Source organism: Varanus komodoensis, unplaced genomic scaffold (genome assembly GCF_004798865.1).
Source record: "Varanus komodoensis strain SLA01 unplaced genomic scaffold, ASM479886v1 scaffold13_1, whole genome shotgun sequence".
NCBI lineage: Eukaryota > Metazoa > Chordata > Lepidosauria > Squamata > Varanidae > Varanus > Varanus komodoensis.
Window position 1 is genome coordinate 9,839,999 of NW_025335408.1, and position 16,998 is coordinate 9,856,996.

A 16,998-nucleotide genomic window follows, 5' to 3' on the forward strand; every position below is an offset into this window, starting at 1 on the left:
ATTGATGAGTTTGAAAATGAGCCAAAAAGCACTTTACATATTATAGATGCTGCTCATCTGCGCCCATTCTGTAGCACTGAGCTTTTATTAGCTGCTTAATTAATATTATTAATGTCAAAGGACTTTGGCTTGATGAAACAGGTCTTAGCTTCTCACCCTTCATCTCTGATTAAAGGAACTGAAGTAACCACATTGCAAAAGACCTTTGGCTGAGACTATGTCAAGAATATGCAACAGGCAGCCTGAATTTCTGGTATCAGGCAGCTCTTTATACTAATGGGCTGGCGTCTTCTGCCTTCATCCTGTGCAAAAGTGCAGTGGTGCCATCTTAAGAACAGCAGCAGTTCTACAGGGGGATCTTGGGTTTGGCATTTGGGCCAGGTCAGCTTTGCTACTTTGCCAGACAGTGAAAACCAATTATGACTTCCTAGTATATATAAGATACCTGGAATTGTTGCACCAGTGCAGTTGGTCCTCAGATAACATAAATACTTTTGAATTCTAGCTTAGTGATACACAGATGCTGTTGGCCCAGTTAAGACTTGCTGAAGGGCCTCTTCCACAGAAAAATGGGCTCCCCTCAGAATTCATTGTAAATGAAAACATCCTTGAGCCCCAGGAACACTGGATTGTTTTCCATTGAAGCAGTTATTTTTAATGGTACTGAGAGCAAGTTATTATTTTTAATGGTACTGAGAGCAAGAGTGCAAATTCTGGCTAATGTTGCTAATTCTGACCTCAATAGTGCTGCAAAAATGGAGACATTAGAGAGGACTTTTGCTTCTCAGAGGATCATGACATTCATATAAGAATGGTTTTTAGAGATGTGTTGCTTTGCTTTTATGCTTGAGTAACAAAAAAAGACTACCTTGTTGAATCTCCTGAAATTGGAAGTGAACAAAGGCCTTGCTTCTGCTGTAAAGCATGATCATCTATTCACCTGCTTCTCTTTGTCCTTTCTAACTATACAGCCCAGCCCTTTGTTTCTTACAAGCAGGGTAGAGATATATTACACAAGGATCTCAGTACAGAGATCCCATCCCAGGTGTTTTGTAGCAAAATCTGGCCTGCCTGGGATCCCACTCACAGATGGCCAGGCCTGTTCCCTTGAGCCTGCTCCCTTTCAGCTGAGCGCTGATCAGGTGGTTGTCCAGCTTTTTGCCTGATTTTCCCCATTCTGAACAGTCTGAATGCCTCTCCCAAGACCAGTTAAATGCTAAAGCATTCCAGCATGTTTAGTAGGTTTTCTGCACCCACCCACCATTGGCATGTAATCCCCAAGAGCAGAACAGAACTGAATTTGGCCTGGAGCTGAAGGAGGTTCAACACCACTGCACTATCCTCGTAAACCAAATATTGTGTGACAAGGGAAAATTGTTTTGGGATTATTAGCTATAGTTAAATAACAAAACAAAGTAAGCAGAGCGCTGCTGGATCAGTTCAAAGATCTAACTGGTTCGTTGTTCTCTTTCCTATGATGGTCAACCCAGTGTGCCCTGAGAAGCCCACAAGCAAGATATGAGGGTGCCTTGCCCAACTGATACTCCCAAGCCACTGTACCCATGGTTTATTTAAAGCATTGTTTGCTATCCTGCCCAGAATCTGTCTGGCAGGTGATTTCTGTTCGCTGTGCTTCTTTCCCTGTATCATAGTGGTGCTGAAGCACTGACAGAACTTCATCATTTCATCCGCCTGTTTGCCACTGGTCTCTTGAGACAGGGCATGGAAGATGCATCAGTTGTTTCCAACACTGTTCATAGATCTCTAAAGTAAAGGTACTTTCTGCCTACTCTAGCCAAAGCACTGGGAAATATCTTTTCAGATAATATAACACACCACAGCTGATTTATCTATTTCTAGTCACTGGATAGCTCATATGAGTACTTTGCAGAAAGGAAGAATGTATTTCTCAGGTAACTTCTGGAAGTTGTTCTTGATCTCTAATCGGTCAGCCTAGGAGCTCAGGAAATGCTTGGGAGATGTAGGACTTCCTTCTGTATAAACTTGCATAGGATTGTGCCTTAAGAATCATTGTTTCAGGAAAGCTAGGGATCTCTTATGAATGCTTGTTCATTCAAGTTTCTGCCCAGTCATATATGACATGGGTGGCAAGGACATGTGTGTTGTTTTAACATGAAAGGAGATGAATGGAAACAGAATCCTCACCTCTTTTCCATATGTATGGTATGTTGCCTCAGCCGTTTCTCCCAGCTGGTTCTTTTCTGGTATCTCAAGCATCCCTGGGGTGATGGGCCACAAGAAGATAAGATTCAGTTTTCATCACCAGTGCCCTCCTTTTGATTTTAAAGTTAGGCGGCAGCACATTTGATAATGTGCATCAGGCAGACACATGAACACGAGATATTTATGTATTTATTTATGAATAGTATAAACTGCCCTTCATCCAAGTGGTGTAGCTTAAGCTGGATCTTGGGGCCAATGTCCAGAGCCCAGCAGGACCCCAAATGACTTCCCATGGCACAGCAGGTACAGAAGCAAACTCCATTTCTTTCTGGCAGTGCTTGTAAGACTGTTACTTAAGTAAGTTTAAAATGCAAAGCAGCACATTAAAAAAAGGTTGGTGGACAGCTTTGTTATTGTCCTAACATACCAGGAATGTGGAAGCCATTTTAAAGCAAGGAATAAAAGCTTTGGAATAGGCAGAGGCAGGTTAAGGGAAATGTGTGCTTCTCAGCTGAAGTAATACACACAGAGTCTGTTCACCTGATATAACAGTCCACTAGTAGCACTCAGTCATGGTTAGCTACTCTGCCATCCAACCCCAGAACATTTTCTGTGGGGTGTCTTTCTTTTAGTGAACAACCTGTGGGTTCTCAGCATTGTTCTTGCCCAAACTGGGTTGTCATATTGGCCCAGAGATCAATTTTATCAAGGATTGTGGTGATTGGTTACAAAAGCAGCTCACTGAAAAAGCCTGTGCCACTTTCGTTTCATGATCTCGTCAGTGACTGCTTTCTGCTGATGCTGAAAGAGCACTTTTGAAGGACTCTTGCTTGTTCCTATTATCATTTTTCTATTATTATTTTTCTGTGCCTCAGAAATGCGCTGGTAGGGATTGTAGTTTTGTGTGTGGGGCAAGAACTGGTCTTTCATTCTCTGCAGCTGTGTTTGATTGAGGGGCAGGGCTGAAAGCAAAAGTGGCAGGACTAAAATATTCCAAACACTAGCCTATTTTAGCATAAACTTCTTACTCCCACTAATTAATCTTCTGGAGAAGATTTCAGCCTTTAAGAATCAGAGTACAAATTGCACACAAACTGGGCAACCACCAGCTGATCTGTAATTGAGAGAATCATGGCCTTGGAAAGGGGGCATTGCCATCTGGGGAAGCCTGAATGGCTGGACTGAGGCCCCACGCAGGCTGGATTTGGCCCTGGGCCTTAAGTTCTGCACTGGAAAGGATGCAGCTGCCAACTCCTTATCTCATGCACTTAGCAAACATTTCAACTAGGAAAATGTTGGACTACAAGTCCTTTCTGAATGCAGTTCTAGATGGGTTTCCGTATTTTGCAAAATTATTTACTTGTATATTTTTTCTTCACTCTGTGTGTGAACATAAAGGAATCACAATTTTTAAATGTTTGCTTTATTTCCACAGATATAAGCTTACCAAAATCAGCAACGATATGCTACACAGCTGCCCTTCTCAAAGCCAGAGCTGTCTCTGACAAGTAAGTCCACAAGAACTTCTGGCCGCTCTGTAAACGTGGCTAACATTTAACATTTTTCATAGCTGAAGGACTGTGAAAATATTTGTCTTGCTGCAAAACCCCAATATACTTATATTTGCTTGATTTTGTGTAATGGAGAGTATCAGAATTGCACATGGTGTGGCTAATAATGTTACTTCATTGTGATGATGGGAATGCAGCTGGGGGGCGGGGGTGGTGATGTGACCGCCTTCTTGTTGTGCACCAAAAAGCGACGATACAATTAGTGTAATTCTGGTATGTTGTCCTTCCCAGCAGAATGATTTATTTTGTTTGTACAGGGTGGTGGTGGGTATGTTGTTATTTATTTGAGGCAGAGAGACCAGGGATTTACTGCTTAAGAGTTCCGGGCAGGCAAGTGATGCAGTAATAGTTCGGCCTGTCAAACACAACTGTCTGCTTAGGAGCAGCTCTCCCGCTTTACCAGAGTAAATGAGAGGAGCATGGATTTGGGTAAGGTGCCCCCTGCCCAGCACCTTACGGGAGGAGAGGGGCTCCTAAAAGCCAGGGGTGCGCAGAGGCGGACTTGCACAGATCCCGAGCAGGAGCCCCGTCATGTACATGCGACCTGGGTTCAGAGAGTGGCCCACCGGGTGGGGAGCGAGCAGTGTGGGAAAGCCTCCTTTCCTTCCTGCTTTTGGCAGTTTGCTATAAGAGTGTGTGTGCACTTCAAGACCTGAGTAATTTTTTTCTTTCATTCTTTTTTGTCCTGTAGATCGCCAGTACCAACTGCAACATCTTTCCTCCCTACACAGCGACTCCAGCTTGGGAGGGCAGGGCTAGGTTTGTCACAGCTTTCCCTGTGGTGTCTGCCTGCCAAGTACAGCTATGGAGTTAGCCGTGGGGTGTGAGGTGAGAAAGAGATTGCATGGTCTGGGTTTTTCCCCCTCTCTTCCATTCACTGGGGCAGATGATATTTGCCCACAGTATGGGCACACCACCAGGGACAGGTGCAGCGGGAAGTATATCACCCCCTACTGGTACTGTACCAAACTTTCATCTCAACCGGTCCCAGTGGCATTGGGTTGAGAACTCCACTAAAACCTTCCCAAAATGTAATTTAAAACCAACACCTCCTGAACAGTTACTGGCATATTTTTCCTTTTTTTTCCTCCCTCCCTTGAGAGATTTTGGACCCGATTTTAAAAACAAGCATATAGCACAAATTAGATTAGCAGACAGACAGAGGGAAATTTGACTGCTCTAACATTTGCGATGATTCCTTGCAAGCGTATTTTCTACTTCTGCTGGGATTTTTCATCAATAGCTCATGTGTCATTTGGTTGTTCAGAATTTCCTTTTGTTGTAGAGATTTTTGGAGAGAGCTAAGGAAACTGGCTTAGGTTGGTTTCACAGGCCCCTGCTACTTAGAATCCTCCATTTGCTTCTTTCTGGTGCCAAAGTTGATCTCTGTGCTTCTCCTTTCTTCTGTTCTTCATAGATTTTCTCCAGAGGCAGCATCAAGACGGGGACTGAGTACAGCAGAGATGAATGCAGTAGAAGCTATTCACAGAGCAGTAGAATTCAACCCACATGTGCCAAAAGTAAGTTTGTTGTGACTCTTCTGCAACTACTTCAAACAGGAACCAGTATGAAATTGAGCAATAGGTTAACAAGTTAGGACTGGGTGTAATGTAGTGCTCATGTAGTGCAACTGGTTTTACTATCAGTGGGCTGGATTGGGTCATATTTAAAATAGACCTGTTGAAATATCAGTGGGACTTAAATTAGTCGTGACGAAATCAAGTCTCATCGATTTCGGTGAATCCACTCCCATATGGCCAGTCTGGATCTAACCTCGGATGTACAAAATGTGTGGGCCATCCATTTTGCCAGCACTGATCTGCATTCTGCAGAAAGAAAGGTGTTGCATTGAATAAATTTACTGATAGACAATCAGTTTTATCAGCAAACTTTCTGCACGTGCCACAAAAAGCCATCACTTTCTGTCTTTCCATCTGAAAAAGATGATTCTACCAAGGTTGCTATGCAGCCTAAACTGAAAGAAGATTGTCCGTTTTCATCTTCTGTCAGGGTTTCTTCTCATTGATCTTAATGTGCCCTTGACTTTCTCCCATGCCTCAAATCATCATGAATACATGACATGGAAATGTGTTCAGCCTTAGGCAGCAATCCTATGTACAGTAAGAAAAAAGCCTCACTGAATGCAACTGCTTTTACTTCTGTTGAAACTTGCATGAGATTCTGCCAACAGTGGGTCACAGCTGACTGTGTGAGTTGCTTTCGTGGGCAAGTCGTGTGTGAGGTGAGGGGCAGTGATAAGAAAGTTACTTGGTATTTTCTCTGTGATACCTTTTTCAGACGTGAAAATCATCATATGACCCTGCATTCTTTGGGCATGCATGTGTAAACTCACCCTTAGTCTAGAGATACCTCTGTCCAGGACTTTCAAGTCCTGCCTGATAAAGGTGCCATGCTATTCAATTTGTTATTCAGAGATTTTCTGTACCACTACTCCCCCACCAACCCCATTCCACCTTTCTACGCATTCTTTTTCCCTCACACCTTTTCTGCAACAAGTTCCCAAAGTCTTTAATTACATTTTTTGAGCCTCAGGATTTATCTTCCTCTTCTTTGATCTCATATAATACCTTTCAAATGTTCTCTTCCCTCATTCTTTGAAGCTTCTTTGTGAGTGCATCTCTTTTGTCTTAAGCTATTTCAGAAGTGATAAGTAAATTTATTTTAGCATTACCAGCGGCATTTAATTTAAATGTAAAACTCCTCAGCTAGAATATTGATGTGCTTTTTAATACTTTCCTTCCACTTGTCCTCAGTATTAGCAATAGTCTGAATGTCAGTCTGAAGGTTCTGAGTGCCACATGTGAAAATATCTTTAATGTTAATTTCTCAGCACATCCTCGTTTTATCCGTCTTTCTCTTTAGCAATCTTAGAACTGATCTATAATAGAACTGATCTATAACCATTCCAAAGAGGTGTACTAGCAAAGAGGGTTGATTGTTTGGATGCGGCCCTTCTCAGCCTAGAAAAACAAAATAAGTATGATGGGGATAAGGTTATGCTAGACTAGACTAGTATTAGTACTCTCTGACATCTTATTTTTTAGAGAGCTGTTTACACTGCAGGGCACTCACACATGGGACAGCCCCCCCCCCCCCCCACACACACACTTCGCCATACACCTGCAGTCCAGTGAAGTTTCCAGATTTCAAAAAAGTCTGAAGATCTGTGTTTCAATATATTCATATTGTTGAAAGAAGGAAAAAAGCCATGTATTATTGAAGGATGTTGGTTGAAATGCATCTGTGTATGTACGCAGAATGGCAGCAGCACGATCAACACAGGTCTTTGACAGGCATGGCTAATAAAGAGGTCTCTTTTCACTGTGTGTAATAGTCACTCTCAGAGGTAGAATCAGGGAGCTGGCCAGAGATACAGGTGCATCTGGAGAGCACATTCATGTGATCTGTTGTTAAGGTGGGGGAAGATGAAGGGGGCGTTTGCACAGAATACTCCTGGCACAAAGAGCATGTGATACTTCTGAACATGAAGTTTGATCCACAACTCTGTTAATGTATGGCCTTCAGTGTATTCAGAACAGAAATCAGTCCTGCAGTGCTTATTGCTGTCCTTTTTACTTAATTGCTTTTGCAGTCTACTAATTTGGAGGTATTCCTAACTCCTTGCAAAATTCAGCCCAGAGCATAAGCCTATGGCCTTCGTAACGCAACTGCAAAACCCATAGGATGTGCTCCAACATCGTCCCCTGTGGTGGAGTAAGAACAAGCACCAGCAGCTCAACATTGCAAATTGGGCCTTGGAGTGGGGAGAAAGGGGCATGCAGGGGGCAAGGAAGAGAGTAAGCTGGACCACAGAGTTGTACCAGGTCATATAGCTGCCCCATCTTTTTTCGCTTTCTGGGACTAAATCTAGACAGCCAAAAAGAGCCCCCTAAATAAAGGAAAGTACATGAGCTTCCCCACCGCAGCTGTGCCCTGCATTGGATGCTTGTTTACCCTTTACTTTTACCCCATTTTTGCCACAACTCAGGCTTCTAACAGCTTTTTTCTTTGCATTTGTACACTTAATATTCTGTGGATGGGGCTAATCAAGTTTTGAAGTAGTCACTCCCAGGTTTGTGTTTGATGCTTCTTCACGAGACCTTCCATCCACCCTATGGTTATCAGTGCAGGATTCAGATAACTGTGAATGCTCTTTTTTTCCTCTGACAATAGCAAATTCTCTTGTACAGATAAAAGCCTCTAGATTTTCATTAGAGCAATATTCTTTCTATGGATTGTTTCAGTGCATCCTTTTTCATGGGTTGCTTCACCTATTATGTGAGTTAGTGGGGAGGTTGACTGTGTTCCCATTGTGTCCCATGTGGTGTGTGAGAACAATCCTCATTCTGGTTTGTTTAGCTGCATGTGCTTATGCCATGTAGAGCAACAATAGTGACCCCAGGCCGTTCAGAGCAGCTCTCCAGCATCCATAAAGTTGGACTTGAGGACATTTGTCATTTGCTTTGGGTATACAGAGTTAAAAATAAACGAGTGAGAAAAGAATACGGCTTTTCAAATATTCTGCAAGTTATCCCAAGCATGGACAGTGAAGTGATGCTCTGAATCCTGTATTATTCAATCTCTCAGAAGAGCTGGTCCATGTAAATGAATTCTAAACATTTACTTAATACAGTAACATAAATGAATAGTTCTAGTAATATATAGGGTTGTATTTCATCATGCTTAGAGTAGACACACTGAAATCAATGGTGGCTAGTTAGTCAGGAATAACTTAAAAGCTATTGACATAAATGGGTCTACCCTACGCATGACCAATTCTGAATCAGTATATGACAAAAGCAGTTTCATTTGGGCTTTTCAGACTCTTAAGCATCTCTGCCCTTCATAGAAACTGATTCTAGAACAGTTTACATAATTAAAATATCAAATGATAAAAATTAATTGGCAGAATAAAACAAAACCATGCAAAAAGAAGCATAGTTTGGCATTTAATAGTGGCATGGTTTATTAAAATATATTTTGAAAAATACTAGCATTTCTTTTCCAAGTGAAGAGTAAATATGGTTGGTTTATTTTTGGAAAAACTAATCATATGCAGTGTTACTAATCCAACCTTTAAAAACACTATAACCCAAAAGGGGATTTGGGCAGCTGTTAAGAACTGTTAATGGATTGCTGGAAGCTGGCAGTATTGAAATTCAGAATAGCATGATTCTGAAAAAGAAAGTTCACATACATTAATATGCATGAACTGCATTATCTGCAGTGCAGTTCTATGCACATCCACTAAGGAGACCTATTGATTCCAGTGGAGCTTACTCAAAGATGAGTGTGTGTACAAGATTGTAGCCTTAAAGCTACGGTTTTATTCTTATCATAACTATTTGCTTTGCAAGTGGTATTTTACTTTAAGTCAGAGATTGGAAGCATGTGGCACTTCAGAAATCATTGGACTGCAACTCCCATCAGCCCCAGCCAGCATAGCCAATGCTGAAGGATAACAGAAGTGAAATCAGAAAGATCTGGAGGACCACACTTCCTATCCCTGCTTTACAGTTCCGCCTGTTCCCCAAAGAGCTGTTGGGGACAGCCCTTGCCACCTGCTGACATATTTCAGTGTACATATTTCACTGATTGATGAGCAGGTGCAGTTAGGACGACACAAGTCTAATGAAAAGGCATGTAAATTGAATCCTGCCATGGAAGGTTGTAAAATTTCATGTGGGGAGTCTGTAGTTCCACACTCCTAAAATGACTGTGATATTCTTTTCGTTGCAGTATCTCCTAGAAATGAAAAGCCTAATATTGCCCCCTGAGCACATTTTGAAGAGAGGCGACAGCGAAGCAATAGCTTATGCTTTCTTTCACATTCAGCACTGGAAAAGGGTCGAGGGGGCACTGAATCTCTTACATTGTACGTGGGAAGGCAGTAAGTAATTCAAGTCCTAAGAAACATGGCAGGAGGTGAATGCCAAATGCCGCGGTAGTTCATTCTCTTGTTGTATGCAGCACAGCTCCTTGCCATGAAAAGCCCCTTGCACAGTTCCAGCTGTTGTGTCAGTCACATCAGCACCTAGTCTGCAGTCTCTTCTTGCAGAAATAGGGGCTCCTGTGCACGCATGCCTTGTCTGTACAGAGGCTCGTGCATGGAAGATGCACATTTAGTTCATGCCTTACTACCAGAATGCTAGTCTCGCCTTTTGCACGAACGAGGAATATCACTGAGAATTGGCATTTCTTCGGCTTAGCCAGCCAGGCACAGCAGCATTTGGAAATGTAGAATACCATCTTTGCACTAACAAAACATTCATGACCAAGTGGGCAGGGGACTTCTGTTTGCACATGCCTAAATCTGGTTCTTATCTATGAGATTTAAAAATTGAGGACTTTCTCCATCAGTTCTTGATACTCCTTGTAATGATTTAAAGTGCTATGACTGTGGTTCCCAACCTTTTTGGCACCAGGGACCGGTTTCATGGAAGACAATTTTTCCATGGACCGGGGGGTGGGATGGTTTCTGGATGATTCAGGCACATTATATTTATTGTGCATGTTATTTCTGTTATCGCATTGCAATATATAATGAAATAATTATACAACTCACCGTAATGCAGAATCAGTGGGAGCCTCCCCCGACCTGCATCCCTGCCCTTACCTGCTTCCCATTTCTCTCGCTGATTGCGTGCACCCTCCCCAGCTTCTCCACCCCACTTGCCACCTGGCTCTGCTGCCACTCCCTCCTCCTTTCGAGGCCCGAGACCCAAAGGGGCCCTATGATAATCTGTATTTGCAGCTGCTCCCCAGCAGTGAGTCTAGTGCTGGGGAGTGGCTTCTAATACAGATGAAACTTCACTTACTTGCCTGCCACACACAACTGCTGTGGAGCCCAGTTCTTGACAGGCAACGGACTGGTACTGGTCTGCAGCCCCAGGTTTGGAGACCCCTGTGCCATGAGATTGTGTTCCTTTAAATGTTGGTAAGTTGCAGAAGGGTGGGGGGGGGATAAAAGAGGGGATGGGTGAGTGAGGTGATTGGCTGGTCACTGGGAGCGTGTGGGCGGGGCTTGGAAGTGCGTGAGCAGAGAGGAGACGACAGGTATGCACCTGTGGGCAGGTAGCAGCTGCAGTGCCGGTCTGGCAGCAGTCGAGAGGCTCTGAAGAGGCAGCCTGCTCTTTCGAACCCTGCACAGAGCTGTGGAAGGCAGTCGGGATTCGGGAGGAAAGGAACAGAAGAACACTTGGAGGACAGCTTAGCCACTAGGAAGAGTCAGGGCCTAATCCTGCCAGGTACTCTAAGGCCATGAGGAATAGAAGCTGACAGCAACCTGAGTGCAGAAGGGAGAGACTGAACTGAAACAGATGGCATCGAGACTGGCCGAAGAGCATTCCCAAGCGCAAGCAGCATCCGAGAGTGTGGCGGGAAAGAGTCAGCGGTTATTGTGCACTGTTTTGCTTACTAAGGAAATAAGCTCCTGAACATCTTGAAACCAACATGCTTCTTGTACAAATGCCGTTTTATTTTGTTCATGGTTAACCCAAAGTCATGGGCCATTTGAATAGAAGAGTCTCATTCTCAGGACCACATAGTCCAAGGAAGGAGCCTTATAGCTTGGGCACAGTCCAGTGGGAGAAGTTAGTTGATAGAATTGGAACTAAATTCTTGGTGGCAGTATTACATACACAGAGAAAGAGAGGGAAATATCAAGACACACCATATCCAAATAAATTAATGGAGAATAATCATGACTCTCATTCATATTGACAGTATCACCTCATTCTGTTCCCCTAAAAAGCAATGCAAAGGCTTTGTTCACTAAGTCTGAGTTGCTTCTAAAGTTATGAGAATACAAAGGTTCTCAAATACACCAAGTTTCTGTTATATTTATTTGCTTGGGAATAGGATACCTGACACCAGGAGGATCTGTGATTAAGTGAATCTATTTACAGTGAAATTCACTGTTAAAAGGACCATGTGAGTAGTAAATGTAAACAACAATTTAACTGGGAAAGTTTACACAATTGTTTTATTGTTTTGGGCCCTGCAAGGCCATAGTGGCAACTGAAAGCATTTTTGCAGTGTTTATGTGCTAATTTTTTATTTTTATTTTGTCAGTGTCTTGAAAGCCTTGTCAGCTCTAGAAATGGTATAGGGAATTTAAAATGGCACCAAATACACCAATTGTTCATCAACAAAATATAAACCATATTTTCTATAATTATGATAAATTGCTTTCAGATGCAACAACCTTTGAAATGTTTCTTCATGCCCTCTCTAGCTTTCAGAATGATCCCCTATCCATTGGAAAAAGGACATCTTTTCTACCCTTACCCCATCTGTACAGAAACAGCAGACAGAGAACTTCTTCCATGTAAGTATAAGATTTTCCATGTACTTCAGTCTCCAAGAAAGTAAAAACAACCCATGTATCTCTGACTGGCCTTTACAAACAACAAATATTCCTGGGTGAAAAACCTTTGCGCCTGAACTCAGCATGGAGGCAGTAAACAAGATATGATTCGTCCTTCCTCACTGGCACAGATTTCTGTCATTGGCTTAGAGACAGCAACGGGTTTTTGCGTTTGATCATGAAGAGCTGAGTTCTTAGGCTCAGTTGGGTCATGAGGATGTTGGGTAACGAGGATGACTGACTGCACTGTTCCAAAAGCTAGCAATTAGCTGAAGCTGATGTGATACATGCTGTTTTGAGGATAACCCAATTCCTTGTGTGCATAACATGCTCTGTAGTGAAAGAACTGCGCACGTTACTGAAGTGTTGTGAAGGATTCACTTGAATGTATGGCTGTGCAAACTGCCATGGTCACAGTAATGACTGGTGGTACACCCCTTTTCCATTCCTGAATTGTTTAGAGAACTAGATAGAAATAAATATTTTTAGAGGAAGGCCCTTTTCCCTACTTCTTCCTTTCCTCATTACCTAACTTTGCCTGATAACTCTGTTCCAGTTCGCAGAAACCTTGAGAGGGCTTTGCTCTACATTTTTGTGCTAACTCTGATTATAACCCCACCTTTTGGAGAAAGAGCTCAACATGTTTCACACTAAGGCAGTCAGTATTACATGGAGGGAGGATGGATTAAAATAAGTAATTCAGAGTCCTTCCAAATGGCAAAACCCACAAAAATTGTATCCTTAACATTTAGCATTGTTGCTGAACTTTAGGTACCTCTGTAATCAGTGCTCCTTTTTAGGAATCTTGTTATTGGAATATAATAGGAGAAACAGCAACTTCTTAAATCTATTGTTTTATGTGATTTTATTCATTGGCTTTTCCTGTTGCTTTTTTTTCATTAACTTCTGCAAGGACCACTGAGTTACAAAAACAGCATAGCAACCACCATCACTCTTCCATTACTGTCAAAGGAGATAACATCTAACAAGAACTTTTTCAAAATATTTGAATGAAAAAAGATTAAATAGGAAACAGTTTAAAATGTTAACATGTTGAAAAGTCTTGCTTATGTTCATGATTTAGCAACACTTACTGGTATTGTAACATTATATAACTTTAAACAGAATATGTGGATGGAGATTTTGTGTATCTAGGAAAGAAAGAGATGAATTGGAAGAATGCTAAAGGAGCAGAAAAGCATATAGTTGGCTGGGGAATACTGGGAGCTGTAGGCCTTTTCTCTGTCTAAACATGCACTAAACACACAGATTCCACCCCAAATGATCTTTTAAAAACTTTCTTAGGAAGAGATGCAAGATGGAATATTTAGAAGGGGGTTACCTTCATTGAACTGAGCCTGATAACAATAAAACCTCACTGATAGAAGCTTTAAAATATACATATAATTATCCTGTTTTTCCCTTGCAGCATTTCATGAAGTCTCAGTTTACCCCAAGAAAGAGCTTCCTTTCTTTATTCTCTTCACTGCTGGATTATGTTCCTTCACAGCTATGCTAGCCCTTCTGACACATCAATTCCCAGAGCTAATGGGAGTCTTCGCAAAAGCAGTGAGTATGATCTCTTCATGCTCCTTGCCATGATAGAACAGAGGGAGGGTGGGGTACGTGACTTAATAAATTCAATAGGACTGTATGGAAGTCCGCACTGGAGTGTGTTTCATGGCTCCACTCTTAGCATGAAGAGCTAGGTCTTTGCAAGTATTTCAACCATATAATAAAGAATACAGTGTAAATCCTATTCAGGAAAATATTTCAATGCATTCTATGATGCAGTTAAACTCTATGAGGCAGAGTTTGGGGAAAAATCATGGAAAAGCTATTTAAAAGCATATTGCTGTAGAGTGCTAAGCAGTAAGCCAGGAAATCTCCAGAACAAATTTCAGCCCATCCATGAATTCACTAGGTAGCCTTAAGCTGCTGTTCTTGACCTACCTTATGGTTTTGTTGCACATGAGACAATGAGAAGTATTATTAAAAGATGTAAAGTAAGATTTCTAAAAAGGAACTCAAATTCATGCGAAACCATAAACAACCAGATTGTTTTAATGGATGAATTTACACAATAATTTATTTCCTTACAAGAGAACCATTGTCAGGTGGCAATCATTCCCTGACCTTCTCTTAGTAAAATTGAATTAAGAAGCAGTTTCCATATAGTTTGATTTCATAATTACCTAAATTGCTTCTGCTGGGAGGAGGCACCTTTGCCATAAAGATGGAGGAGGGAACATGGTCTTTTCTAACCAGTACTTGCCACTCTTTAAGTATACTGCAGGCAATGAGTACCTTGAAGTGTGTTTATATCCACAGTGTAGAATACTTTTTTAAGTTCACTTATTTTTTAGGGATTGGGAAGCTGTTGGGCAGATGTGGACCTTGCAGATTTCTCATTCAGCCCCCTGAGATTATCCTTCATAGCCCTGCTATTAGATACATTTTCTTCTGCTCAATTCTTAGAGAGTTCATTCACAAAGGCCATTTTGTAGCCCTTCTAGAAGATTCAGCCAAATATATATATATATATATGTATGTATGTATGTATGTATGTATGTATGTATCCTGCCTTTTTCCTACAAAGGGCTCAAGGCAGCTTACATCTCCTCCTCCATCTTACCCCACAACAACAACCCTGTGAGGTAGGTAGGTTGGGCTGGGAGTCTGTGACTATAGATTTTTGACATTGCTGGGGAATCCATAGTGTTTTTCAAATTCGAAGCAATAAGGTTGGCCTAGCTCACCGCTTGGACCCCAGAAACTGTGCCCTGCCCAACCCGTGTGCAGCTAGCATAGCAAGAACTTCATCAGCTCTCTTTGAGGTCGCAACTGGGCTTCAGAGCGGGGATAAAGTGGTGTGCGGGGGGACACAAGAGGAGGCTGAGGCCACAGAGTTGCTTCCGTTCCAGCTGGCACCCCAACCTCTTCCTTCCCGCTAACTGGCCCTAAGTTTAGATGTCTGAAAATGTCATCTACATGGAATGATAGACACAAGGCACAGTGGTGGCAGACACGCCTGCCATCTCCTTCCTGCTTTTCAGTGGATGCTTGTTAGTAAGTATCCTGTTGGTAGTGGCTGACCTCTTCCCAAGGTTCAAAGCATCCCACTTTGAGGAACCTTGTCTGAAAGCTTTCTTAGAATTCTGTATCTTGAAAAAATTGACTCATTGTCAGAACCTGTTAGTGCAGGGGTATTGGATTTCTTTCAATGTGGCCAAATTCAGTTCTAGATAATTGCCTTTTTTTAGTAGACAATTTTAGTAGTGGACAGAGCTAAAAGCAAATAGAGGACTGGTACGTTTTCGTTCAAAGCTCTTCCTGCTAGTAGCTAAGCTTTAAAGGAGATGTCTCAGCCTTTTAGAATGGGGCAAAAACATGCAAAAACTGGGAGACAGCCAAGCAGTCTGCAGTTGGAGGAGAGGTAGTGGGGTTAGGAGAAGGAACGTGACCATCTGGAGAACCATGGAGTGTCAAACTGGGGCTCTGCATGAAAGAAATTTCAACCATGTGGCTCAGCTGCAACACCCTTGGTGTAAGGTTAAGAGAGAGAGAGAGATCACACAGCTGCACTGATGCTTGTGAAGATGAGTTCTAAAATATGCATTCTAGAAAATGGTTCTGTCACTTCACCATGGAGTGCAGTGCAAGGTGATAATGACAATTTGGAACAAAGAGAGTACCAAAAGTTAGAACAAGCAAACAACAGAAAAAGGGCAAGAGATTGAGAGAGAGAACCTAAATTAGCAGGCCAATATAGCACAGAAAAGAGTTTAATAGGAACCATCTTTAGAAAATTTGATCACACTTCATAATGTCGACCCTAGATGCTTTCCTTTACTATGCACTGTCTGTAGGAAAAGTGTATACTGATTTGTAACTTAAGGAGGTGTGATATAGTGATCTAGAGTACAGGACTAAAGGTTAAACTCAGGAGATCTGGTTCTTGTCCCAACTCTGCCATGGAGCCAACTGGGTGACTTTGGGCCAGTCACAGACTCTCAGCCCAACCTACCTCACACGGTTCTTGTTGTGAGGATAACATTGAGAGGAGAAGGAGAATTATGTAAGCCACCCTGAGTTCCTTGGAAGGAAAAAAGGTAGGAGATTAAGATAATATTGAAGAAACTAAAATATAGGCAATGCAATATACATGACACATCACTCCACTGAATTCAAAAAGCATGTAATATAGATGTGCATATATTACATTATGATTATGGCTGAGTGGGGGCAATTGGTGATTGGTGCATGTAACTCCTTGATGGGGCCATTTGTCTGTTTGCTTCACAGTTTCTTAGCACCCTTTTTGCCCCGTTGAACTTTGTGATGGAAAAAGTGGAAAGTATCCTGCCCTCCAGTCTCTGGCATCAGCTAACAAGGATCTGAAGCAAAGTAGTCCAGAATGGCTGCTGTGACATTTTCTGTGCCAACTTACTGTTGACTACCAGAAAGCATGATTTTTTTAAAAAAGGGAAGCTCTTCATGGATTGTCTGTTATCATATAATTTTTGTTGTACAAAAACATTGATGTTTGGTTCTATTCTATTTTGCTTTCAAAACAGAAAAAAATCTTTAAAAAATAAACTTTTTGTGTACTGCAGCAATTCAGTCTTGTGCAGTTTTGTTTATATTTCCTGCATTAAAGCTCAGCCAACCTGATTCCTTGATGTAGGGGCACATGGAAATGTGACTGGCCGTTGACTGAAGTTCGAACAAACAGCACAGGAAGGGAAAAAAAACCCTTTTAATCATCTCTGAACAGGCACAGCATTTATGCTTAAAAGTACTATTACAGTCAAAGTCAATGAGGGAAATGCTAATTAACCATATTGATTCTGT

General features: G+C 42.0%; 1 protein-coding gene across 7 annotated transcripts in view; it reads left to right on the forward strand.

Moving 5' to 3' along the window:
• The window catches only part of ST7 (suppression of tumorigenicity 7), a 116,278-nt gene extending 99,519 nt beyond the window's left edge, over positions 1–16,759 (forward strand). For 5 of the 7 annotated variants that reach the window (XM_044422981.1, XM_044422976.1, XM_044422978.1 and 2 more), the window contains 6 exons: positions 3,620–3,692; positions 5,173–5,275; positions 9,516–9,666; positions 12,013–12,105; positions 13,574–13,713; positions 16,450–16,759. In XM_044422981.1, coding sequence (XP_044278916.1) covers positions 3,620–3,692; positions 5,173–5,275; positions 9,516–9,666; positions 12,013–12,105; positions 13,574–13,713; positions 16,450–16,545 — 656 coding nt within the window. In that variant the 3' untranslated portion in view covers positions 16,546–16,759. Of the gene's footprint in view, positions 1–3,619; positions 3,693–5,172; positions 5,276–9,515; positions 9,667–12,012; positions 12,106–13,573; positions 13,714–16,449 lie in introns of those variants that run through there. The other 2 variants (XM_044422977.1, XR_006413973.1) reach the window with 2 other exon arrangements.
• Positions 16,760–16,998: the final 239 nt, after the last annotated feature.